At 35.4% G+C, this 27947-nt stretch overlaps 1 protein-coding gene across 1 annotated transcript; it reads left to right on the top strand.

Moving 5' to 3' along the window:
- Positions 1-68: 68 nt before the first annotated feature.
- On the top strand, positions 69-27947 carry LOC136711549 (collagen alpha-1(III) chain). The gene is made up of 51 exons (XM_066687872.1): positions 69-263; positions 3570-3757; positions 6208-6255; positions 6604-6708; positions 7400-7429; positions 7523-7576; positions 8386-8430; positions 8813-8884; positions 9244-9297; positions 11012-11065; positions 11383-11436; positions 11765-11809; positions 12073-12126; positions 12395-12439; positions 12565-12618; positions 12849-12947; positions 13034-13078; positions 13186-13284; positions 13486-13539; positions 13668-13775; positions 14539-14592; positions 14950-15048; positions 15454-15507; positions 16174-16272; positions 16358-16411; positions 16496-16549; positions 16810-16863; positions 17224-17277; positions 17592-17636; positions 17976-18074; positions 18460-18567; positions 18927-18980; positions 19166-19219; positions 19626-19679; positions 19843-19896; positions 20281-20388; positions 20553-20606; positions 20938-20991; positions 21140-21301; positions 21634-21741; positions 21905-22012; positions 22256-22309; positions 22615-22722; positions 23835-23888; positions 24002-24109; positions 24381-24434; positions 24607-24714; positions 24853-25138; positions 25751-25938; positions 26383-26625; positions 27092-27947. Exons 1-51 carry the CDS (start codon positions 182-184, stop codon positions 27236-27238), a joined length of 4323 nt encoding a protein of 1440 aa, XP_066543969.1. The 5' UTR covers positions 69-181; the 3' UTR covers positions 27239-27947.

Below are 27947 nucleotides of genomic sequence, written 5' to 3'. Positions count from 1 at the left end.
ATGGGCTGGGGCTCACAATATGTCAAACCCTACCCCCCTCCTCCCTTTCTTATTTAAGGCTGTATACAGGAAGGGGGTTATTGGTATGCTTTATCCTAAGCCCAGGATTTGAAGCTTAATGGTGCTACAATAAACTGCATCTCTACCTGAGCATACAGAGTCTCATGTCTAAGTAGTAGACATGACGAGCTGTATACAGATGTCAGTGTTGGCCCTCCTTGCAGTTTTGCAGGTTTCCTTGGTAGGAGCACAGATAAAGAAAGGTAAGTCAATATTTTTATAGGAAGCAATATTTTACTGTAAGGATGTCATAGATCTATTACTTCTAACTATTGTGGAATATTCATATGCCAACTGTAGTAAAACATTGATCTGCATTGATCCCTTGTATAGTCAACAATACTTGCATTCTTGTTCTTCTAATTAATACATTAAACATTCAACATTTCTGGTTATTTCCTGCACTGTTCAAAAATAAATGAATGCGTTTACTTATGCAATGTAATAGTGTGTTCATATTCTGAAAATAAACAAATCTCTTGGATATGCCATACATTTAAAATATAATTAATTAATTTAATTTATTTAAAAAGGTTCAACTGTTATCCTTGGTTGAGTATGTCTTCTTTGACTTGTAGGCAACATGTCCAGGTCAATGATTTCTAATTAGTAGATCCTTGGTGCTTCTCCTTTGCCATAGTTATTATAGAAGTACTGCAAGGAGAATTTTGTTCATAAGTTTGAATGTCAATTTAACCAAACTGTAAATAGTATAGCATTTATTTTCCACAGATGTATAATACTGAATCTATTTCTTGTTTTAGAAATTGTGTATTTATTAACAGCAATGTTAAGTTAAGTGTTAAGTGATTATTCAACAAGAAATATAGAAATCCCATCCGCAAGTCACAGATGGAGTTACATGTTAAAGTTAAGTAGACTTTAGTTGATGGCTTGTGGGAAGTAACTGAGATATTTGCTGCTTATATAGATATTTGGAAAATCTGTAGCATTGTATTTTAAACAGAGTTAGGCCATGTGAGCCCCCCAGATGCTGTTGAGTTCAGAACAGTCCATTACACTATATTACTTTTGGAAACTAAACAGCTCTTAAAATCAACAGGCTTTGATACGTTTTTCTTTGCTAGTTATAGTTTATATGGGTTCTCAAACATTTGAGGCCATTACATTTTCCATTTAGCTCTTTTGGCAGAACCTTATTCAATATGATACGTTAACAACACAATCTTCTAAAGTTTGTGAACAGTGTCAAATGCACACCTACTGCAGAGTTGATGATTTTTTGGGAGTCATTGAGGCTCACTTGTGCATAATGGAACCACACCCAAAGAAGAGAATGAGGTATACTTTGGCTTTTATTGTATTAAGTTTGCAATATTACAGCTCTTATAATTGATTCAAATTTAAAATACAGTCATGGCATTCAAAAACAGCAACGCGCTATCCCCTCTTTCCATAAATGCATTCAATTGAATTTTTGAAAATCAGAGCTTATATACACAACTTTACCCACTTAATAAAACATGATTCGTCTTCAGCTCTTCTAGAGACTGTGACTAGATTTACACCTAGAACATTCATTTTTCAGCCTTTGTATTAACTCCTCTGCAATCTCAAGTCATATATACACCTCAGCTTATCTTAAAAAGGTAGGATATTTTTGTTCTTGTCCTAGGTTCCTCGTATTGTTGACTTTTATTCAACCATTAGGTGGTTTGTGAATTTCCTATGAAATGTACCACTAATGCACCAAGCTAATGTTTATTTTTAATAAATCATTGAAATTGGAAAGCACTGAAATGTTTTAATTTACATTCTCTGTAACTCTGTAACTTTTTAAATAATACAATTAAAGAAAGTAAGCATGTATACATCTACAAAAAATATAGAATTCTGTGTTATATTACCATGGTTTGCAGAGGTACTGTTAGTACTGGTAAATATTCTTCATAGCAGAGTAAGTAAGCTAAATACATCATACTGAGGATATCCATGCTATACAAATGTATTCACTTTGGAAGTAAGCTAGTTTTGAAATATATCACCCTACATTCAGCAAATCATAATACATTGAAAAACAATTAAGAACAGATATCCAGTTTAACAACATCCTGTTCACAGCTCAGAGGTTAGTACAGAAATCTGAAACACACTGTTCTTTATGTGGGGCTGACAGTAACTTTTTTCTTTAGCATAGCTCCTCCTTCTGGCAATTCACTTAAATTGCAGTAAACAGCTAAAATATGGCAGACTGTTGGCTAATAAATGCGGTACATAAGAAAACTACATGTTTTAGGTAGCATGTTTTTATTTGAAATATAATTAACCATTCACATTTTTACAAATTATTTATTTATAATAATTCTACTAACCCTCTTTCATGGAAACATGATTAAATGCATTATGTGTTCATGATAAAGTCCTGTAGTTGATGCACAGTATTTGATTTTGAATTTTGCAGATTTAGATATGGAAATGCCACACAAAATACATGTCTGCAAATCTATCAGCCTCTTCACAGCAGCAATTTACTGATATACAGGCATCTCAGGGAGCTCTGACTTCTTAGCATAAGCAACAATTATTTATGTTGATTCTGAATTATATTTTCTTACGCTGACTTAAAATTAAATATATTGTAACATTTATGGTAAAATATCACCCCTAGTTAGACATGTTAAGTGTGGCACAGTTTATTTCTATATGCTATGGTTATGGTTTTCACCTACACAGCCCTCTATTGAATGACTGCAAGGGTTGGTATTTCAGTACATATTACTGAAATACTTTGTGCACAATAAAATCAATTATATATATATAAAACAAACACAAAACTGAATATCAATTAGCAGGGTTCAGTGTGTAAGTGAGTAATTATATTTTTGTTTTAGTGCGTTGCTTGAAACTAGTTAAGGCCCATTGTTAGTGTTTACACCATTTATATAACAGAAAACATATAATAGAATATGCTGTAACATATGAAAGAAGATTGGATGGTAACATGCTTCTCCACTGTATAATATTGTAACACTTTCCAGTCTTAGTGAGTTCAGAGTAGGCGCAGACTCTGGTTTGAGGACAAAACGTCTCTTTTATTTAAAATGTTTGCTCAGGTACTCTTAAAAGAACAGCAGTAAAATGACACTAGGACAGACACAGACGGGGAGGAAAACAAGAGAGGTGGTAGTAAACTCCTACCTCGTAAACCAGGGTAAACAAGGGTGAACACAGAAGGGACAGGGCTCACAGGACAATATCACACCTACAACCATATTGGTCAAACTATTTACAATCTCCCACTCTCCCACCAGTGCTGTCTATCTCCAATATGAATGTTTTATTCTGTAAAACAATATTTATTTCACCAGCAGTGGGAGACTATTTTACTACAAATAAATAAGTTTGGAAGGAATCAAAGGTGTCAAAAGAAGTCAATAACTGTTGTTATTATTATTTATAATAATAATAAATGCCCTGTATAAGTTTGTATGTATATATTTTTAAATGTATGTATGTATTAATTAATTTATGTTGCACAATTGTTTTAGGGGTGTGTAAACATAATGGCCAGATTTATAATAACAAAGAAGTCTGGAAACCTGATCCCTGTAAGATCTGTGTTTGTGACACTGGCACAATACTGTGTGATGCAATAAATTGTGAAGACATGGACTGTCCGGATCCTGTAATTCCTCCTGGCGAATGCTGTCCAGTTTGTCAAAATGACTCCCCAGATGTAAGTAGATCCCAAAATGTCTTGCAAAAAACCATACTTGAGCATGAACAAATGTAGTGGGAGGAGTTTTACTGCAATTGACAACACATATTACCCAGGCCAAGAATCAATCATGCAATCAGTATTATTATTAATGATTGTTTGTTTTCATTTCATTGCTGTTTAATTGCAGCATTCAACATCTGACTACAAAGTAACTCCAGATTGGCCTAGAAAGACAACCCAAATAAAATATTTGAAAACTGGCAATCTTACTGTGAACATCACAACTTAAAATTAAAAACACAATACTTTATGATGGATTTACATTAGGCCAAAGGATTAATTCTGTCAAACTGAAATCAAACATAAAGCATTGAAATTCCTGTAATTTGTGACTAATAAGTTGGTCAAAGGTTACAATTGGTCTAGACATATAAACCCTGCCTCTCCAAAGCCCTAGCCACTACTCTTGAGGGCAATGATCTTGTGTCCTTGTATCTAGACAATCCCTTGGGATTTATTATTATTTGTGTTGATTTTGTTTTGTTTTAATTTACTTGTTTACTTTTATACTATTGCAAGCCAAATTATTATATAGAGAGATCTTTAAATGCATTTAATATATCTTTATATCATTTAGAGATATCTGCAAATCATTTCAAGCTGAGATTATCACTTCCTGTTTCCTCATTCAGTTAAATAGAAATGAATGAACAAGTTAACAGGAAGTGATAATCTTGGGCTACATACAGGAAGTGATTTGAAGATATCTCAAGTATTTAGAGATATCTCTAAATGAACTGGAAGTCATTTGCAGATCTCTTAATGATTTGCAGATATCACAAAATGATTTAAAGATATCTTCAAATCATTTAGCGATATCTCTAAATATACTTTATATATATATATATATATATATATATATATATATATATATATATATATATATATATATATATATATATATAGGTTTTCAAAACTGAAAAAAAAATCAAAATTGAAAAAAGCACCAAAATTAACCTCCCATTGGATGGCATAGAGTCTTACCTTTATGAGAATATATTTGCCAACATTAGATCTAATTCCTTTTTTTTTTTTTGGCAGGATATAGCTAATTTGTGGCCTGAAAACATCCTATGGTGTGACAACAACATTTTCATAAAATAAATGTATATGATGATTGTTGTTGCAATAACAAGTTTAAATATAAAATATATATGTGTAACTGTTGTTACAAGATAGGCCATTTAAAAAAATAATGATAAATTCCTATTCTATGCGTCACACCAAAGGACACAAAAAAATTGCATGCCCTACAGGGAAGTATAGATGGTGATTTAAATTATATTTCTAAGAGATTGACTTATCTTGACGCATGTGCAGGGGGTCCTCCTAAAATATGCTGACTTCCTGTTGTCCAATATTAAGTGCAGTCGTCTTCAAAAATGCTTGAATTTCTTGGCAGATTAACCATCACACCATAGGACATTGATTTTGGTGACAACTTTTTATTTTTAGAAAAATAAGTGGAAATTTATATTTGTTTTAATTGTGTGATATACTAGCATAGGAAACCCCTGTAGAATCAGTTTAGGAGCCTTATATTGCATTTTCCATGCATGCAAGATTGAGTGTATTCAGAGTATTTATAACTGCACACCTCCGGGGACAGTCACACCACAGGACATTTTGAGTATTCGGAGTGAAATAAATCAAATATGAAATAATCCTTCTTTACTAAAAATCATTGTATAAGTTAGTCCATAGTAAGTAGTTTTATGGAATATAAAATTAAATGTCAACATTTTATCACGTATCACTTATGTTGCTATGACATAAAAATGTCTGCGTCTTGTCTTTTGCCCATATATATATATATATATATGAGATATAAATTATTTGCAGATATCTCTAATTGATTTGCAGATATCTTTAAATGATTTAGAGATATCTCAAACTATTTGAAGATATGTTTAAATTAATTAAAGATATGTCTAAATGATCATTTGGCTTGCCATATTAGTACACCAATTCAAGGTTGTGCACACATAATTAAAAATGTTATATTGGATACAGAATAAAATATAAATAAGGATAGCTAAACACATCAGTTATCTATAAAACATATATTTATAGAACCCATTATAATGATTATCACTGTGTGTGAAACATTTCAAATTCTGTACACAAAAATTAAAAACCTAGATTGTACACAATTTCAACTGGGTTTAACAATACTCATTTCTATATGACAGGATCAGTAATTGGATCCAGCCAGATTGGAGATAAAGACAGGAGTAGTGCTTATTAAAGTGTGACTTAATGTATTTGTGTATATATATTTGAATCGTTGCATATTTGTTAGACACTGTGTAGTATTTCACAGGATTTTGATCAGGGCTTATTTTAAATTATATGCTTTAATAATTGAACAGTTTTTCTAAAGGTAAAATTGTTTTCTTTTCAAGCAAACCGTAAGTGGTGGAAATGGGCAGAAAGGAGAAAAAGGTGATAGGGTAAGGCAAAAATGTAATCATCTATATATATTATACATAGTAGGCTGAAGTTTAAAACTGTTTATGTTACTTTTTGAAAATTATAATCTCAAAATATGTTCTGGAGTTTTGGGGGAACATTTTATTGTTCCCACGATTGGATATTTTATTTTAGTTATGCAGTTTTTTTGAAATCGTAATATCTCTCACAAGTATGATTGTGAGACTTTTAGAGCACGTAGCTCTTCTCTTTCAGTTCTTGGTCAGAAATTAAATTGAAATTATTTAAAACTTTTATACAATGCTTCCTGTATAATCAAAGCTCAATATATTCTTCTGCTCTTTATAATCATTTTGTGTATCTGGCAGGGTTTACCTGGGATTCCTGGATTAGAAGGGCCACCCGGCGTTTCCGGGCCCCCTGGACAACCAGGAGTGTGTGAGGGCTGCCCTATGCTTGGGATTCATGGTGAGGTAAGAAGTAGTCCTTATAATGAAGGACACTATAATCCATGGCAAATTAAATATATTTTGGGTAGTTTGTGATGTTTAATTTTTAGGTTATTAAATTTCCATGAGCCACCTGTTTCTCTCTATCTCTGTATTTCCTATGTGCAGTATAAATACCCATACCCTTTAAGTAGGGGCGGACTGGGACCAAAAAACAACCCTGGACCTTTAACCAGGGGGGCGATGGCTGTTGAATTCTGGGTCTCAATAAAGTGCGGTTTGCAGGGTTGGGGCGGGGGGTGGTGTGTGCTGGTGATGTGTTGTTCTGGTTGCCGATGAATGTGGTCCGGGGGGGTGGGGGGTTGGCAATGTGCGGTCCGCTAGTCTACACGAAGTGACTGGCCCACACAGGAATCGACCGGCCATCCTAACTAAAAAATGGTCCGGCCCATCTGGCATTTGAAAGAATTGCCCGATGGCCAGTCCACCTATGCCTGTAAGTCACTGCAATTTCTCTTTGGTGCTCCTTTGACTCATGAAGGATATTAGATTAACAAGCTGACCCACAATGAAAATAATGTTCTTCCCTGAAATGCCTTCATCATATGATGGGACAGTTGTGTATGCCATGCACACAAGTTTAATACGACAAATGTCCCTTATGTATTGAATATGAGTGACATCTTTTTCCATTGTTTTGCTTCTTTTTAAACAGCCACAGTTCGGGGAACCACAAATAATATTTGTAAGTTAAATGACAATTATAACATTTCATCATTCTTTTACACATGATGCACATGACTGATGATGTAACCCTTTACTCTGCTTTTCTTTTAAGCCGCCCGTACCTGAACCTGGTCCGCCTGGTCCGCCTGGTCCAACTGGTCCCTCAGTAAGTTAATTTACCTAATGATTCTATCCATCAAGAACAAACCTCTTTTCTTTTTTGAACTTTTTATTAGAATTAAACTCGTATTGTATGCTTGATGTTTCATGTGCACAGAATAAAATAGTGATATTTTAATTTTTACAATATTATATACCTCAGAAATAAGATGTTGTCCTTTAATGAGATACAACCAAGATATTGTAATAACGCAGTGACAACATTGCAATCAAGTGGACACAGAACTACCTGATGTTGTGCTAGAACAATTGGTTAGACTCCAGGGTTTATAAAAAAGGATTATGAGAGAACTTTTTGCACATTGCTTCAATCAAGAAAAACATATTTACACATATCAAAACACACAGAATATAACACAAATAAATAAATGAAATACTAACAAAATACACTGTATAAATTAATGCAACATAATTGCATTTGATGTACAGCTCTGGAAAAAAATACATGTATGGCAGCCATTCCATTCCATTCATATTTTTATTTGGAATTTGTGAGACATGTTGTCAGCAGTTTATAGAATAAAACAAAAATGTTCATTTTACCCAAACACATACCTATAAATAGTAAAACCAGAGAAACTGAAAATTGTGAAGTGGTCTCTTAATTTTTTCCAGAGCTGTATATTGAAGTTCCAGAGATGGACCTACGAAATGTGCAAAAGTTTTCTCATGTTATATATACAACCTCACGCAACTTTGCCATAATAAAATGTGTTAGGTGGTGTGATGTGTTCAGGTGGATTGCTTTTAAGTTTTGGCTTTATTAAACTTTTGTGAATATTGTTCCCGCTGTAGGGATCACCCGGAGAACCAGGACTCCCAGGGGAGCCGGGTCGTTCCGTAAGTTCCAGCAACTTAATACATTTCCTGGTGATCTAAGTATTGGTTATCAAAATAAATCTTATTTAGAAAGATAAAACAGACTATTACACTATGATACTTTACAATGCAAGTTAACAATTCCCAATTCAAAATAATATTCAAATGACCATAGCATTTGGAGATTTCTCTCTGAATTTGCCTCTTATCTGAATATGCAGTTGATACATTTTGGAATATTTATACACAAAAGTATGCTCCCTTCATTATTTTTTCAAATATATTGTGTAAAATGACAAATATTATTATTATCTGTTGTTGTTGATGATTATGTTTGTAATATTAGTTTCTTCATATCATGCTGTGTTTGTAATGTGTGCTATAAGTATATATGCTGTTATAGCCACCACCAGGACAACCAGGACCCCCGGGACCTCCTGGCCCCTCTGGGCTAAGTTGCCGAGAATGTAAAGATGTAAGTACACGCCCATTCACAAATAAATTAAACAAAGAAGTCTACGTTTAGTGTACTTAAACAAAACACACCGATATATATATATCATTACTGTATTGCTGTACAGTTTCTGAATATAATACATATCAAAATCTTACCTGTATTACAATCCCTTCTCAGAGGCATAAGTAGTAATAATTTTTTCTGTTATTTTTATATCGTCATTATTTGCCTACATCTTTATATTGGTCTGTGCCTTTTACAAATATGAGCAGGGTTCCTGTTTTTCTTTAATAATAAATTAATAACATTACTGTTTTGTATTTATGCATGTTAAACACATACAATATATATTTATTATTATTAAATTTTTTTCTTAGGGAGAACCTGGAGCACCCGGACAAAAAGGAGATCGTGGTCCTCCTGGATTTCCGGTAGTGTATACAAAATGTACTATCTTTCTGAATCCAGAAGTATTAGCTTGAGAGGAAGATACAGAATTGGTAAAAAGGGACTTTAACTTTCTGAACAGTGCATTATCGGAGTAAGCATCCACAAAATTAAACCATAATATATCTTGAAAGAGAAATCTATGGGTATCCTGTATTTATATACTTAGATTATGATGTGATGGGCTAATTGTTTATTACATTTTGAATGATTATATATATATATATACACTCACCTAAAGGATTATTAGGAACACCTGTTCAATTTCTCTTTAATGCAATTATCTAACCAACCAATCACATGGCAGTTGCTTCAATGCATTTAGGGGTGTGGTCCTGGTCAAGACAATCTCCTGAACTCCAAACTGAATGTCCGAATGGGAAAGAAAGGTGATTTAAGCAATTTTGAGCGTGGCATGGTTGTTGGTGCCAGACGGGCCGGTCTGAGTATTTCACAATCTGCTCAGTTACTGGGATTTTCACGCACAACCATTTCTAGGGTTTACAAAGAATGGTGTGAAAAGGGAAAAACATCCAGTATGCGGCAGTCCTGTGGGCGAAAATGCCTGGTTGATACTAGAGGTCAGAGGAGAATGGGCCGACTGATTCAATCTGATAGAAGAGCAACTTTGACTGAAATAACCACTCGTTACAACCGAGGTATGCAGCAAAGCATTTGTGAAGCCACAACATGTACAACCTTGAGGCGGATGGGCTACAACAGCAGAAGACCCCACCGCGTACCACTCATCTCCACTACAAATAGGAAAAAGAGGCTACAATTTGCACAAGCTCACCAAAATTGGACAGTTGAAGACTGGAAAAATGTTGCCTGGTCTGATGAGTCTCGATTTCTGTTGAGACATTCAGATGGTAGAGTCAGAATTTGGCGTAAACAGAATGAGAACATGGATCCATCATGCCTTGTTACCACTGTGCAGGCTGGTAGTGGTGGTGTAATGGTGTGGGGGATGTTTTCTTGGCACACTTTAGGCCCCTTAGTGCCAATTGGGCATCGTTTAAATGCCACGGCCTACCTGAGCATTGTTTCTGACCATGTTCATCCCTTTATGACCACCATGTACCCATCCTCTGATGGCTACTTCCAGCAGGATAATGCACCATGTCACAAAGGTCGAATCATTTCAAATTGGTTTCTTGAACATGACAATGAGTTCACTGTACTAAACTGGCCCCCACAGTCACCAGATCTCAACCCAATAGAGCATCTTTGGGATGTGGTGGAACGGGAGCTTCGTGCCCTGGATGTGCATCCCACAAATCTCCATCAACTGCAAGATGCTATCCTATCAATATGGGCCAACATTTCTAAAGAATGCTTTCAGCACCTTGTTGAATCAATGCCACGTAGAATTAAGGCAGTTCTGAAGGCGAAAGGGGGTCAAACACAGTATTAGTATGGTGTTCCTAATAATCCTTTAGGTGAGTGTATATATATATACATATGTATATATATATATATATATATATACATATGTATATATATATACATATATATATATACATACATATATATAATATTTCCCTGCTCCACTATGATGTTTCCAAATTGCATAGATAGACAATAAGGTCGACTGGGTTTTGCAGTATCTTCTTCACACAGGATAAGTGTAGGATTTAGGATTTATAGAGCCAACAATACAGCTTCATAATGTGTGATGAAACTTTGTTTTACTAGGGGATTAAAGGACATCCTGGTCAACCTGGCACACCTGGTCAAAAAGGCCCAAGAGTGAGTAAATGTTTAAATATGATATATGTTATACAATTGTTATAAATCTGTAATTACATGAAAACAAATCTTCACTATTTAATTTGTGCAATATCTTGTTAAAGGCCTGTTTAGGTAACAAGCACAAAACATCTTGTTGTTCTTCCTCTAAATAATTGTAATCATCCTGCTGTCATACTATATAATTTCCATTGCAAATAAACTGTACAATATACATATTATTTAAAGTAATGTGTGTATACTCTGAAGTCTAATAGAAGAATAGAAAAGAGAAGAATCTTATGAACTTATGTGCATCTTTTATATTTTGAATCCAGGGCCCGGATGGACCACCTGGACCTACAGGAAATACCGGACCCCCTGGACCCACGGTGTGTTGTTTACTATTTTTTTCAATTATTTTCAAAATCTATAAAGACAATGTATTCTGCAGTAAAATAGAATTGCATAAATTAATGGATTCATTATTTATATGTATTCTTTAAATGTGATCTGTTGTTTTAAAAAAACTATTTAGCTGCATAAACAACTATATTAAAATACTAGAAGTACAGATTAGTCTACACATTATGGTCAGAATACAATTTAAAAGTGAATAGAAAAGAAAAATGTTGTGTTTTAGAATTTCTTCAAAGTGATCCTATATATAGTCATATTATGTCATCTTCTAACATATACGTTATTATTTTTTTAATACAGGGTGAAAAGGGTAATGATGGGTTAAATGGTCCACCTGGACCACAGGTGAGTTCTTAGAAACATGCAGACATCATATTGGTAGCAGTGTGCAGTAGTGGTTAGTGTTCTGCACTCTGGAGTGGAGGGTTGTGGGTTCAGCTGGGGGGACACTATAGTTGTACCCTTGAGGATGGTAGTTTACCTAGATAGTTCTAGTAAAGCCCTGGTTGTATAAATGGGTAATTGTATGTTAAAAAGAATGTGATTTATTGTAAACACAACATAACAATGCTTTTATATGTGTCATACTGTTTTTAATTTACCTGTAGGGACAACGAGGAATGCCTGGCGAGAGGGGGCCCATGGGACCTCGAGGATCACCTGTAAGAGAATGCTATGAAACAAAATGCAGACTTCTTACATGTATCCCATTTTAAACTATGCTACCTTTACAAAATTCATCCCATTTCTATAAACCAGTCACTACTTTTCCACTATTTTACAATTTCCACATATTGATAAATAGCCTTGTTTTTAATATTTAGGTTAAATATAATGTTGTGATGCCCACAGTAACAAACACTCAGAAATGTATTGTTAAAAAGTAATGATATACAACAAATGAACAAGATCTTTACCTTTTGATTTTAGGGTCTAAATGGAAAAGACGGATTACCTGGAAAAGACGGATTACCTGTGAGTGCAATGTCTACCTATATTTATGCTTTATGTAATTTCTCCCCCCTTTTATTTTCTCACCTTTTAATATATGTTCATTAGATTCTGTCATTCATACTGTAATGTTATATTCTTTGCATTAGGGTAGCCAAGGTTCCCCTGGACCTCCTGGGTTTGCTGGAATCCAAGGTCCTAAGGTATGTATGTGTGTGACCATTTACAGAGAGTGTTCACTATAATACACGTCAAGGCCATATGATATTATACTGCATATGTCTCTTCTTATCTTTTTATTCAATGCATAATCTTATGATAGTATGACATTTTGTAGACATGATTCCAAATTTAAATAAATAGACATAATCTACTTGGACACCTTCTTCTGTATTAACAAAATGTTCATTGTTTGAATTGTTATGTCAATCAGGGTGAAACGGGCTCCCCTGGAAGCCGTGGCGAAGATGGCACACCTGGTTCCAAAGGAGATCCTGGGACTCAGGGTCCTCCTGGTCCCACCGGTCTTCCTGTATGTAACATTTATAGTTGATATTTCATAAGGTTTAATGAAACACTAATTGTTCTAAAAATAATTGTATATTTATTTTCTGAAAGGGCCTTCCTGGCAGAAATGGAGTAAATGGTCTTAAAGGGGCTATGGTGAGTATCTATTTTGACTGTTAATTTAAATTAGGCTTAAGCTTAACTAAATGGTGAACAAATATGTTTTCAGAGAACCTTTTAACACAAACATGATTGTTCTTTAGGGCAATCCTGGTATGCCTGGACAAAATGGGTTACCAGGACGACAGGGTCCACCTGGGCCAACTGGGCAAAATGGCACACCTGGACAACGAGGATCTCCGGTACATTTGTCGTCTGATTATGGTTTGCCCAAATATTATAAACATTGTAAAATGATCATACTGTGAAGCTGTTCATACTGCATAGCTACAACAACTTTAACCTGACAATTATCATAACATCTTTAACAGGCTCTTAATAATCTTAATAAATTATTGTCATGTATTTACCACATTGACTGTTTTCTATCTTGGTGTTTTTAGGGTGAACCTGGAAAGGCAGGTGAAAGAGGAGAACCTGGTCCACAAGGTCTTACAGTAAGTGTTTATTTTTTAATCCAGCGAGCAAAATCTCAGTCTATCCTCAAAGAGACCAAAGTAGCATGGCAGGTTAATAACAACGGTGGTGCCTGTTCCTAGTTTGGTTTACGTATTGTTTCTCTTAGGGTAATGCTGGTCCTCCTGGTCCGACTGGTCCGACTGGAAGAGATGGATCGAAAGGTCTGCCTGGTGATCAAGGACCCGTTGGTCCACCTGGGCAGCCTGGAGGCAGGGTAAAGCATTACCCCTTGATGATTGTTCTACATATACAAACATGAAACAAGGCACAAATTCAAATGCCACTGTGTTGTGATTCATGGTGCAGAACAGATGCATTGTTCTCTATTTCCCTTCTGATTGCAATCCTGATGTAAATGTAATGGCGCATTGTCTTCATGAATGTAACAAATGTGAGCAACACTCACACAACGTCACAGAGTCATCATAGGTATTGGTGTGGTGGATTTGTTGCTCGTTTGGCACATGTAGATTGCAGGTGTGTTTAAGATGGAATTTTGAGTCCAGGGTTCCATTTAATATGCTCCATATCATATATAGTAACCTTAAATTAACTAAATAAAAAGCACCCAAAAAAACAATGACCTGATAAGAGGTTTGTGTTAACTGTGCAAGATAAATCAAGTTTTGTCTACCCTTCTTTTCTAGATAATTAGAAGAGTACAAGAAATAGGAAACAAAGCACACAGAATGCGTGGGACTTTTAGATTTTACTGGCAGCAAAAATGCTATTCTAGACCTATATGCTAGACTATCTGGGAAGTTGAAGACTGGGCAGAATGTAATATTTCCATGCATATAGTGCTGTGAAATAGTTTAGTTTTCAAGTTCAGGTGGAATCTCAACAATGAATAACTAACAAGTATGAAGTGCAATAAATGATTGATCTTGGGATGTTTTTTATCACACTGTCTCAATACTGTATGTATGTGTAATATATTTTCCACTTATTGTATCTTTTTTTTTTTGTATTGGTAGGGCATGAATGGACCTCCTGGCCCAACTGGATCGAGTGGTCCCAGTGGTGAAAAGGTATAAACCCAGCATCTTAAGCTATGGATTGTATAGTAATGTGTTGTATGCAGTTCAAATATGTAAAATATGTATTATTACCTATTATGACTACCTAAAGCACAGAGGCCATTTTTTTATATGCATGCCAAGAAAAAATTGTTTCAGACATGATGTGCTTTCAAACAGCAGGAAAACAGGGATGAGGATAGTGAATTGGTGCAAAATCCTTCATGAATATAGGCCATAAAGACAAAAGATTGATGTTAGTTCTATTCTGTGTGCAGGGGATACTTCATATTTCTTGGTTGTTTAAAGGGAGTTAACTATTGGAATTAAATAGTAGTTTACTTTATTTTATTCCTTTCATTGTCTCAGGGTCCTCCTGGAGACCGGGGTTATACAGGCCCACCAGGACCCCAGGGAAGCCAAGGTGACCAAGGATCTCCTGGACCACAAGGACCTGCAGGATTAAGAGTAAGTGTCCTTTGAAGTCAAACATTGAAATCTAACATCCTATTTTGTATCACATATTGAGTGCTTATGACGTAAGCGCATATTCATGACATATTCCACAGTTTTCATAATATGTGTTCATCGTTCATAAGATAGTCATAGTAATTTTCGAATGGTTTGCCAACTTTTTAAGATTATAACTTTGCCATAAACCAAACAACTGTGTGTCTTTATCACTAAATTGACATCCTCTTTACACTCCCACCTTTAATTTGGCTTAATCAGTAGACAAGTGCTTAGGGGTGTGTATGCAGCCCACTCTGAGAAGCCTCTTATGATGTGTGTTTCTGTGGTTTGTATGTGAAACAATATTAGCAGCACGAATATAGTTCTGTAGATAAGACCTGTGTTTTAACTTTCCCAAAGGGCTTGCCAGGGTTTAGTGGCAGTCCTGGTACTGATGGAAAACCTGGACCTCAGGTACGTTTACACAGACTTATTTTAATGCATGTTTGTGTTGTATAAGTAACAGTTGTAATAATAATAATTACTGTTGTATTCCAGTCTAGTTCAGTTTTTTGCTGACACTTGATAGCTGTTAATGATCACAAGTAACTGCTGTTGCACATGTGTGCGTAGCTTAAACAAAACTAAAAACAATACACAGTTTATTCTAAAATACAATCTTTATTTGGTATGTGTTCACTAGTCTATTACAACAGTGATGTGGGGCCGTAACACCCCAAATCTATTTTGCAGTGATGAATCCCTTGATTTGCCTTTATTTTTCCACTAATTATGATTATGTATTTTTATATATTTAATGTTTTGCACCCGAACAGCAGGAACTTCTGTTCTGACCATAAGTACTGTCAAGAATATTGTATAAATTCAGTGTACCAGGTAGGTATGTCTTAGATAAGCAGGTATAAATAAAGAAAATGTCTACTGGAAGTCGGTATACATTTTAACTTCAGTAGGTTCCTTTGGGGAATGTAACCAAACGAGCACGATGGGTCGGATGGCCTCCTCTCGTTTGTAAACTTTCTTATGTTCTTAATATAGTTAATGTAATTTTTTGTATTTGCAACTCTGAATGTCCTGATTGAAGATGGTTTTATAACATGAATATTTCTTGTGAAACAGGGACCGAGTGGTAAAAAAGGAGATACTGGTCCCCCAGGACCAACAGGTCCGAGAGGTCACATGGGTATCATGGGGCCCCCTGGTCCACAGGGTCCTGAGGTACGAATAACTTTTAGATTTGCATACAGTTTACTCTGGCTTAGATAGCTATAGATTTTTCTGCTTATCGTTATTTCTCTTTCAGGGTGGATCTGGAAAGGATGGCGAGAAAGGCTCCCAAGGTCCTCGTGGGCAGCCCGTAAGAATCAATTTTATGATGCAAGTATTAATAACGTGCTATCAGTCTGTTCACTTTGTAACTTTGGTATCTGATCTGTGACAGGGTGAACCTGGGAAGAATGGTGATCCTGGTCTAATGGGGCCATCTGGGCCACCTGTAAGTAATAAGTGCCACTTTTAAGTGTATTGTTGTTCTGTGTCATTAGCATCAGTGCTAAAATAATATTTACAATATGTTTCTATTGTTCACTATGCAGTATAAATTACAGTTTATCATTATATGTATTGATATTTATTTTATGGACTTCATATTATCACTATTTGAAGCACTCTCTGACAACTTGCTTTGAAGGGAGTTACATTAAATAAAAAAAGAATTGTATTGAATTTAAATTGAATCATTCTTATTGTTTTAAGGGAGCTGCTGGTGAAGCAGGACCAGCAGGGCCACCAGGACCCCAGGGCTTTCAGGTAAATGTTATATTGTTTATAAGACATAGGGATTTAACACTTATATAGTCATATACTGTATTGATGAATTGAGATTTGGCTATGATTTAGAGACTGAAACTAATATTTTAATGCAAATAAAATTATACTGGACCAACATGCAACCAAATATCAGTGTTAATATGCTTCTGTAGTTGAATGCATCGTTTACAGTTTGTGGGAAGTCAAATGATATTTTACAGATATCTATATTTGCAAATTAATTTATATCTCTAAATCATTAGTGTATATAAATATTTCAGAATTAATTGCACACGCATAAACACGCATGCTTTTCAATAATATTTTTTTTAAAACATTTTTATTTACTCACATAATTAGGGGCGAACGGGCAGTCCTGGCCCTCAAGGACCAAGTGGAAAGCAAGGAGATCCGGTAAGAATAAATATTATAACAACAACAACAACTGTGAAAATATCTTAGTAGTTTTTTTGTTTTAGTTTTTTCTTAGATTTAAATGTTTCACCTTCAAAATATTTTGCCATGAGGTTTGGACTGGGAAGAAAGAGAAAAAGGTTTTTCTTATATGGTTTCAAATATACAAAACAGGTGACACATTTGTTAAATTGTGCCAGCAGCAATATAGTAATTTTTCAATTTTGAAAGGTATATCGTACTGTAAGCATGAACTACAACTCATTGCTCTATAGTATGAATATTAAAATATTTACTTTTGTTCATTATTTTAGGGTGCAAATGGACAGGATGGTACTCCTGGAAGTGCAGGTGCAAAGGTAAGATACTTTCTCTAAGTATGTTATTCCAAATATAATTCTAGTTGAATCAAGGTGTTGATTCAAGAAAATATTAAAAATTGGAGTAACTGTAGACCCTAAATGATCCTAGAATACCTATACCATAAAACATATGACTCACCCACCAATTTCACATCCAAAAGCTTACGTTTCTAAGTAGGTGTTTGTATTTATATTTATTTTAGTTTATTTCTAAATCATATATAGTCTTTTGAAAATATGGCCCGAAATAACTGTGCAGTGTATAGCACAAACAGATTTATAGATTATTATTATTTATTTTCATGCAGTATCATCACTAAACAATGTTTCTTAAAGGGTGAGATAGGTGATCGAGGGGAGAGAGGCACTGCAGGCCCAGCAGGACCTCAAGGACCACCAGGAAATCAAGGTCCACAAGGATCAGTAGGACCAAAGGTGCACAGAAAATTACAAATGTTTCAACAATGTTAGCAATAACAGGAGCTTACCTCTTACTATTGTACATTTTCATTATTATTATTATTATTATTATTATTATTATTATTATTATAGCCTTATTAATTAGTAAAATCATATTAATCAGAAGAAGGTTATAGAGAAACATATTTCTCATACCATAAACCAAAGTGACTGATAAAATGCAATTCTAAATTTCAAAGACATTGTTTCTCCCCCCAAATGAAAAATGATGAAAAATAAAACAGACGATAAAATGTACTAATTGTATTAAGCAATATGTTATAGAAAATGGTAAAAACAGCTTAGGATACAGCATGTTTTAAAGAATTATTAGCATATTTACATGTTCACTTCCTTTTAGGGACCTGCAGGTCCTATGGGTCCACCTGGTCCTACTGGGCTTGTTGGACATCCGGGTCTAATAGGTCTACCAGGTGCTAGAGGAATTCAAGGGCTAAAAGGTGAAAAGGTAAGAATGGCTATACATTTAACTAATATCTGTAGGATATGTCTTTTCATCAATATGCATTTATCTAGATCTGTATTAATTTCTGTTCCAGTATAAATTGGCCACAATTACCTGCACCAGATGGCAGAAAATATTTAAACATTTTTGCACAGCTAATGATGATATATTTATTTTAGATACATGGGGACTGAATCCATATATAATCAGAGATTAGATCAGATAATTCAGAAAACATCTGATGTTACAAAAAGGATATAACAAAGGTCTTCAACAATTAAAGTCCTGAGAAATTAAAAGCTTGCCGCAGTAGATCAGATGTTAGTAATACCTGATTGTGTTTTCTTTCTGTGGTGAAACAGGGAGAAAATGGTGGCAGAGGTGTTGATGGGAAACCTGGAAATGATGGCAGCAGAGTAAGAATAGTTTTGTTTAGTTTTTATATTTATAAGTATAAATACATTCTTTATTCCATGTTATTGCTAAAACAAAAAAGTAATGTTTTTTTGTACTGCTCTAGTTCTGTATTATTATTATTATTATTATCATCATCATCTTCATCATCATCAAATGTGTGCTCTTTGTTGTTGTTTAATATTAGGGTAATGTTGGTCCCATTGGCCCTCCTGGTCCAGGTGGCCCAAAGGGTGACAAGGTACATCTTGCTTTCTGCTTTTGTTTTGTCCCGTCAAAGTTTCAGCATTGTTAAATCTATTAATGAGAGCTAAATAAAAATACATATATCTATTAAAAGATCTGACCATAAAAAACTATATTTGTCCTCCAATAAATGCTGTCCTTACAGAATACTTCTATTTCATCCACTTTGTGCGTCTTTCTTGCATTCCTTGTAATCAGTTTGAATGGCCAAAAGTCATGGTCCTCTTAATATTTTGAATTATGATCGTGATATAAAGCAAACAAAGTAGTTTGGTATCTTCAAACAATTTCTTGTTTTGAACAAGCCACAAAACAGAACTTTATTCTTTGTGCTCTTTGTGATTGTATGTTTAGTCTGTGCCTTGTTGTGATACTGAGTTTTGAATTCATCTGTTACCCAGGGTGAGCCTGGACAGTCAGGGGGAAGTGGTCTCCCTGGACCACAGGGCGAGCGTGTAAGTTTTCAATTTACTGAATTTCTTTGATTAATAAGCAAGGCAAGAGTACTATTTATCTTTCTGCGTATATTTAGAGGAATATGAATTGTTGCTTGCTGTAAACAATAACTTAAATTTAGCAAATCCACCACCAATAAATAAACCTTTGTTGTATCTATAGGGAGAACGAGGAGAGCGTGGCTCACCTGGTACTGCTGGATTCCCAGGAGTCCCTGTATGTATATTTTCTTTTATATCCTTTTCTTTAAATACAAAATGTAAAAGATTGCACAAACAGCAGGTGATAGAAACCGCATTAATATCTTGGCTAGCAGAGACGTTGAATGTTCCTACAGCTAATTTACCAAGTTACTGTTTTCATTTTATTTACAAGTACAAAACATTACATTGTATTTTACTGGTATTCACAGATATTTCATTGCTTAGCATTTCATTTCAATTTTTTCACCTAAAACCACTGTGAAACAATGTAAGGCTTGGGTCTGCAGCACATTTTTCACAATTTATGTAGCTATATCCAGTTTTAAGAATAGACCCTGAATATTATGGCAAGATATTTGTAAAACACACAGCGCTTGTTTCCTTCTTCTCCAAAAAGGGTCTGAAAGGGGAGCCCGGGCAGAAAGGGGGTAAAGGTTCTCCAGGGGAAAGGGGTGAGCGTGGTCCCCCAGGACTCGGAGGTCATGATGGACCTCAAGGGAAACAGGTGAGAGCCTGCTTGCATTGTTTTAAGTGAATAATACAACACTGCAATGTATTAAATACCTTTATGGTTTTGAGTTAGCTGGACAATGTGAATAACAACCAAATTCTCATTCCTCCTCCCTGTTGAGACTGTCTTTACTTGAATTTGTACTTTTTCTCTTTTAGGGACCTCCTGGTCCTTCTGGACAGAAAGGAAGCAGTGGTCCACCTGGTCCTATAGTATGTGGTTTTAAATATATCCTTCAAAATAATAGAATAGAATCCCAGAATTTGAAAAATACAATTATCAGTTTCATACAAAAGCATTATGTAGTTTAGTATAGCGTACATAGTGGGGAGGGCAAACTGTGCATGATGTTTTCTTCAAGCAGACATGCATAACATCACAATAAACTGAATATTTACAAACACAATACGATGTACAGAATACAAACAATGTTTTGAATCATTACAAATGATTGTTCCATACATACATCAGCTGATAAAGGATTGTGTGTAGATTTAACTGTGTCTACATCATGGATAACTAAAGCATTACATTTTTTCACAGGGTCCACCAGGTCACATGGGAGCACCTGGTCCCGCTGGCCAACCTGGACAGATTGTGAGTAAAGCATGATATCTCTGCTGTTTAGTGAACCCCTGAAGATGTGTGCTACTATATCTCAGTTTACTATAAGTGATGAAATATGTAACATGTAAGCTATAAAGGAAATAGGCATGTTTTAATTATTTACTCTGCACTCTTCCAGGGCAATGTTGGTCCTCCTGGTCCTGCAGGACCCACTGGTAAAACGGGCTCCATAGGACAACCTGGAAAAACTGGTCCCGTTGGCAATCCAGGCGGGCCAGGACCTAAAGGAGAAAATGGGCCTCCAGGCGAAACTGGGCCTGCAGGAGAAAGTGGAAAGCCAGTAAGACTATTATTAACAAAATTAATCTTGAAAATTACTCCTTCCAAAAGAGCTTATATAATGCTAACATTGCTTTTGTTTGCCAGCTTTCTACCATAATTTTAAGTCTTTAGAACTTTCCGATAATTCTTCTGCTGCAAAAATCAATACAGAAATAAGGCATGGGGTCATGTGGACACTGAGGTCTTCATCAACTGACCTTCAGGAAATATTATCAGTCTAATCGCTTTCAGTCAGCTGTGGTGTTCTGTAAAATATAACATTGACATAGCAACCATCTAAAATACATTTAAAGTTCAAATAAAGACATGTATAATACATATTTTTCCCAGGGTCCTGTGGGAGAACGTGGGTCCCCGGGTCTTCCTGGACAAAGAGGATTCGCTGGACTGCGGGGTCCACAAGGTCCACCAGGACTCCACGGGCTGCAAGGTGATAAAGTAAGTTTCCATCATTGGTCATTTTCTCTAGGCTAGACATAGTGTAAGGTTCTCTCAATTGTTTTCTATTTCGCAATCACCAGTTGCATAAATTCTAATAAACAGACTGGTTCTTATCTATCTAACTTATGAAGGTGTAAACTTAAATTCTGTCTTCTTTCAGGGGGAGGCAGGAAAGGATGGAATTAATGGAGTCCCGGGTGAAAAGGGGCTGCCAGGGCCACGTGGGCCTGCAGGAATACCTGGCATTGTAGGGCTACCTGGCAAGGATGTAAGTAGTACTTGAAATTCAAACATAATATATATTCATAATTTCAGTTACTAAGTTACTACTACTACTACTACTACTACTACTACTACTACTACTACTATTAATTATAATAATAATAATTCTGTCCAGGGTGTACCCCACCTCACGCCCTGTGCCCACTCCAGCTCACTGTGACCCTTATTAGAAATGGATGGATAATAATAATCATAATAAAAATTGTTTGTTTGTTACATTTTTTTGTAGGGTAATCCTGGCAATGATGGTGTACCTGGAACTGATGGCATTCCTGGTGCTAAGGTATGGAGCTTCTAAAAATGCACCAATTAATAATAATAATAATAATAATAATAATAATAATAATAATAATAATTATTATTATTATTATTATTATTATTATTATTATTATTATTGTTATTATTATTATTATTCTTTTTGCTCATTGGCAGATATTTGATTAATACATTCCATGTCTGATATTTGTGAATGATTTTAACCCACTTGATTCTCTAGCACTTTGAAAATAGATGTTTAAATTTCCACATAAATTAACAATTAACTAACAATTAACACAATATCAATCTATTTTCCTTTGTAATCTACAGGGAGAGCGTGGTGAAAATGGTGAACCAGGAAGTGCTGGGCCTCCGGGACACCAAGGTCTGCCTGGGTTGTCTGGGATTCCTGGAAAGAATGGTGAACGAGGAGAAAGGGTGTGTTCAGATTCTTCCCTTCACTTCTTCAAAAGATTTCTGTTATTAAAATGCAGGGTTCTCTCAAACAATTCCCATGATTTTCTATTCCTACAGATAAACACTACTCACAAAATGTTCAGGATATTGAGCTGTTTTGCACTTTTTCCACAAATGTGCTATTATTTCCAACTGACCTAAAGCCCATTAGTGTCTTGTCTAAATCACATGAGCATGTTTAGTGGGTGGGGGGGGCCCGTGCAGGTCTTTTAGCATCTGACCCATGATGGTGGAACCTTTTATGGAAGCTCTGTCTGGACACATCGATATCCCTCACTTTCTTCAATCGTGACTTATCATCAACAACTTCGGTCTGCCATCTTTCTGTTTCCAGTAGGGCAACATTTCTTTATCTGTACGGTGCCTGTGCTAAGCCATGGCAGGCAGATGGCATTTTGAATCCCCCCGGCAGCAGTGTACATCACTCATTTATTTAACATGCTAACTGACTCAATAACATTGGTTAACTGTGAGCAAAGTGAGACGGTCCATTAATTAAACAAACTCTGGTCCAAGTTGTCAACTGCACAGTCTGTTACATAATGAGGACATAAGTGCATTGCAAAAGTATTGACCCAGAACCAAGATATCCCTAATTCTTTATGATTTGTGTGTAGTAGTGCTGTTCAATAATTTACATTAAGAAAGGCAGATTGACTTCACCATTTCACAACCTCAGTCTTCAGTTTCTAAAAAGAAAAATGGTTTGCATGCATATAAGGAAGTAAAGGTAGATGAAGTTACCCATCATTTTAATAGAGACAGAAGATCTAGCAATTTCTTCCATTTGTAGAACTTAGTGGTAGTTTGTGTAATCATTTCAACAAACGAGTCAATAGCACTAATTCAAATGCACAATTTTACCACAATACCATATTGCATTTTAATAACCATTCATGTTCATAACCTCCCAATTTAAATTGTATATGTTGTCATTCATTTGTATTCATTTTTGTTTATTCTTCAATATCTTTTCCTGATTTACTAACTCTCATCTAAGTTAGAGTTCACCTTTTTTTATGAAAAGTTCATGTTTTTTAGACTTTCATAGCCAATTTATTTTCTCTCCATAGGGGGAGAAAGGTCCCCCAGGAATAGCTGGTGCTCCTGGGTTCGTTGGGCGTCCTGTAAGTTACTGAGAATATTTTGCTAACCATTAAATAATTACTACAGCAATGAAAACCCCTTATCCTAAAACTATGATGCATAAATCTTTTTCCGTTCCATTTTTCATGGTCAGGGTGCTGCAGGTCCTCCTGGAGCGAGGGGAGAATCTGGCCCGGCTGGTGAACAAGGACCGAAAGGGGAAAGAGGTGGTCAGGGTTTCACTGGACCTGCAGGTCCCCCCGTGAGTTATAAGGATTTATTATGTTTTGAATGGACAACTTACAGTGGAGTTCAGGGAGATATTGCGGATTACAATTTAAATAAAATGAAGGAAAAATCTTAATTTAAAATCATACACATTTAACATATATGTCTGGATCATAAACCAAATAATCCCATCTGGAGGAGTCACCTATAAGAAAGCTGAATAGACAAAACATTTACTTCTGTTTTCATTTGCGTGAATTAGCTTGTCTATTATAATTAATTGTTTATTCACTTATTTTCATAAGGGCTTGCAAGGGCCATCTGGTCCACAAGGAAGTGTTGGACCTATGGGTCCTAAAGTAAGTGTATACTCTTTCTTTTTTTCCAAATAAAATTAACATAGTCAAGTACAAATGTTTCCTGTTTTGGTACTTGTATGTATCTATCCTTTATAAGCTTCACTTTAGTCTATTTGAATTGTGTGTAAGGATCCCTGACTCCTGTAATTTGTATGTCTTTCACTATCCTTAGGGCCCCTCTGGTCCTGCTGGCCCTCCTGGAAAAGATGGTTACAGTGGACACCCAGGTCCCATTGGACCTCCTGGTCCACGAGGTACAAGGGGTGAAACGGGTCCTTCGGTAAGACTCTTTTATAACACTTCCAGTTCAAATGCATGAAGAAAACATCTCCTGACAGGAGGGTTAGTGCATTAGATTCACAGGATGATATCCAACACCTTGTTAAAAAAAAAAGGTAAAAAATGTTGTTTTCTACAGGGTCCGGCTGGTTCTCCGGGCCATCAAGGTCCTCCTGGTGCTGTGGGTCCTCCGGGTCCATGCTGTGATACACCAGGTCCAGGTCCAAATCCTTCTAAAGGTGTAGATCAGTGGGGTTATTATGGAGACCAGGCTATTGAAGGACTTGGTACTGCGGCAGAATTTGCTGCTACTCTGAAATCCATCAATGCCCAAATTGAAAACATCTTAACTCCAGATGGGTCGAAGAAGAACCCTGTACGTAACTGCAGAGATCTTAAATTTTGCCACCCAGAATTTAAAAGCGGTAAGAATTTTTTTTGTGTATATATATATAAAAGCAGAAATGGATTCATATCCCGAAAACAATAAAACATTAATTTCATTTCAATTTACATTATTTCAATAGATATTCAATATTTAGCAATGCACACCTTTTTCATTCTGTAGTTTGAATCCAAGTATTCCAATGCCATTTTAATAATAATTTATCACAATGTGGTTACAAGTAGGGTTCTGATTTTCAGGTTGTACCAGACTAACCCGATCTTTTCCCTCAGAACGCTATTTCTGGGATTCAGGCTGAACACAAAAACTCACAGAATTTTAGAAAGCTGTCAGAGAATACATGTCCACTTATCAGTGATTCAAATGCAGGCAAGACTTAACCGTACAGTTACACTGGTAACTAAACCAATTTTTTAACTAGCTGTTAAAAATGTGGCTTCTAGTTACAGTTCCCGTTTTCCCTCAGTGTTGCAGTAATATAACTAGGGTTAATTTTGTCACGTTTTAGATGATTTAACCAGATTTGTGCCCCCACCTGTTTAATTATTTGCGATAAATCAACAATGGTTTCTTGAAATACTGTATTTTGCCCTTTTCCATACTTTTTTTTATTTTTCTGTTGTTTAAACAGGAGACTACTGGATTGATCCTAACCAAGGCTGTAAAACAGATTCTATCAGAGCATATTGCAATATGGAAACTGGGCAGACGTGTGTAAATGCAACTATAAGTACTACACTACGCAAACAGTGGTGGAATGAACCGGTGACACCAAAAAAAACAGTCTGGTTTGGCGAATCTATGGATGGAGCATTCCAGGTAATGATTTACTGACAGGAAACTACATACATCCATGGGGGAATATTTTATCTGTAAGCATGTTTCTTTGCATGTGTAGTACAAAAGTAAAATATGAGAGGAACACTGTAAGAATATATAACATTTATGGAATATGTTCAGTAAAAATTACAACAAAACTGTAGCAAAGGTATATTGTGTGACAGAAAATGAAGGATAATGGGTGCTGTAAAAAGTGATAAGAAACTGCATCCTCATGTTCACAGGCAGAAATTAAAAAATGGAAAAAAACAAGAAACAAAATAAGTATTTATATTGTAGAGCATATGTATTGCAATCTAAATCCCATATTACAAATTATAAATTAACTTATTCACTACAGCTTAATTCCTTTTTGTGACATTTTTGAAAATGTCATGTCATATAAAATTTAAAACACTTTTTCTTCTGTCCTTTGATTGTCAGTTCAGCTATGGTGAAGCTGATCTCCCAGAAGGGATTTCTGAAGTTCAGTTGGCATTCCTGCGCATCCTGTCCACTTCAGCCACTCAGGACATAACATACCACTGTAAAAACAGCATTGCATATATGGATGCCGAATCAGCCAATGTGAAGAAGGCCCTGAAATTGTTAAGTTTTGCTGATGCTGAAATAAGGGCAGAAGGTAACAAGAAAATGATGTACAAAGTCCAGGAAGATGGCTGCACTGTGAGTACATGCATGTTGATGTTTCCAAATTAACATTTTGTCTCTTTAGCTATTGAGGGGGATGTTATCATGAATGTGCACAAGTTACTTTTGGAAGTAAGTTTCAGTAGCCTCATGTTGCCTTCAGCTGGAAAATGTAAGAAAATGTTTTTTGCAATTATTACGCAGTAGTGCTTTTATTTTAATTATTCCATTGATTCAAGAACGTTTAAGATACAGAGGATGCAGTAGATGCAAAGAATAAAGCTCAAAACTAACTTCGAGCTCCTTTGTGGTTGTCATATAGTGATTCCTCTGGATTTTTACTATTTATATTGAACACAGTTACAGCATTTTTTATTGTATATTATCCCACAAATTTATTTTTACATATATATATATATATATATATATATATATTACATGGATGTCCTTCTGAACAACCTTCTGAGCAAAGAATTAAATCCCCTACATTTTGTCTTCACAGACACACACTGGCGAGTGGGGAAAGACAGTCTTTACATTCAAAACCTCGAAAACCATTCATCTTCCAATTGTGGATGTTGCACCTATGGATATTGGTAAACCAGACCAGGAATTTGGAATCGACATTGGTCCCGTCTGTTTCTTGTAAATTCATTCTTATTCTTCCATCAGGTCATCACACATTGTTCTTTGTTCTTCTGCTCTGTTTTGGGATTTGTGTATTGGTGCTTGACATCCAGTCCAGATGGCCTCTCAGCAACTTCATCTTGTGCAATTTGCCTGAATATCCCCCAAAGTACTGAATTACTTTTTCATCAAGCTTAAACCATTTTCAGTGCTAGCAAGATGAAGCAAGCAAAAGCTTTCTCTTCAGAAATTAGTGATGAGCTTGGTCTGAGAGAAAACATTTTTACCAAATTAAACTGCTTTGACAAAATAAGGACATCTATGTTGTTGTAGTTTCTTTTTTTATCAGCTGTTAAAAAATAATATACAAAAAGTTCAAACCGTTTTAGCTGATGTAATTATCAGTACATTTAATATTTCATTATGCAGCTAGAAGAAACACGTGAAATTGAAAATGAAAAAAAAAAATATGGTGCTAAAAACGTTTTACTCTTTAACATGTATTATAATACAAACAAATTCTCTCTTTATGAATACCTGTGCTGGGAGTCATCATAATTTCTCACTTTGAATGCCATTTCTCTATTGTCATTATGTGGTCAATGGTGTTTATGTGGTACACACATAAATAAGACAACATATTTTCAGTATCTTTAGTGCATCCTCATGGTACCTGTAGTATCCTCACATTTGTGGAACGAATGGGTTGAATAAAGAATGGCTTTTGTACA

The sequence above is a fragment of the Amia ocellicauda genome, chromosome 16, assembly GCF_036373705.1.
Source record: "Amia ocellicauda isolate fAmiCal2 chromosome 16, fAmiCal2.hap1, whole genome shotgun sequence".
In the NCBI taxonomy this organism is placed as follows: Eukaryota; Metazoa; Chordata; class Actinopteri; order Amiiformes; family Amiidae; genus Amia; species Amia ocellicauda.
The sequence above is the reverse complement of the archived record's forward strand: the minus strand, read 5'-3'. Positions and strand labels throughout refer to the sequence as shown.

Coding starts and splice junctions, on each gene's coding strand:
- LOC136711549 (XM_066687872.1), top strand. CDS start 182: ATGACGAGCTGTATACAGATGTCAGTGTTGGCCCTCCTTGCAGTTTTG. Junction 8,431..8,812: donor CAGGGGAGCCGGGTCGTTCC/GTAAGTTCCAGC, acceptor ATGCTGTTATAG/CCACCACCAGGACAACCAGG. Junction 23,889..24,001: donor CTGGGTTCGTTGGGCGTCCT/GTAAGTTACTGA, acceptor TTTCATGGTCAG/GGTGCTGCAGGTCCTCCTGG.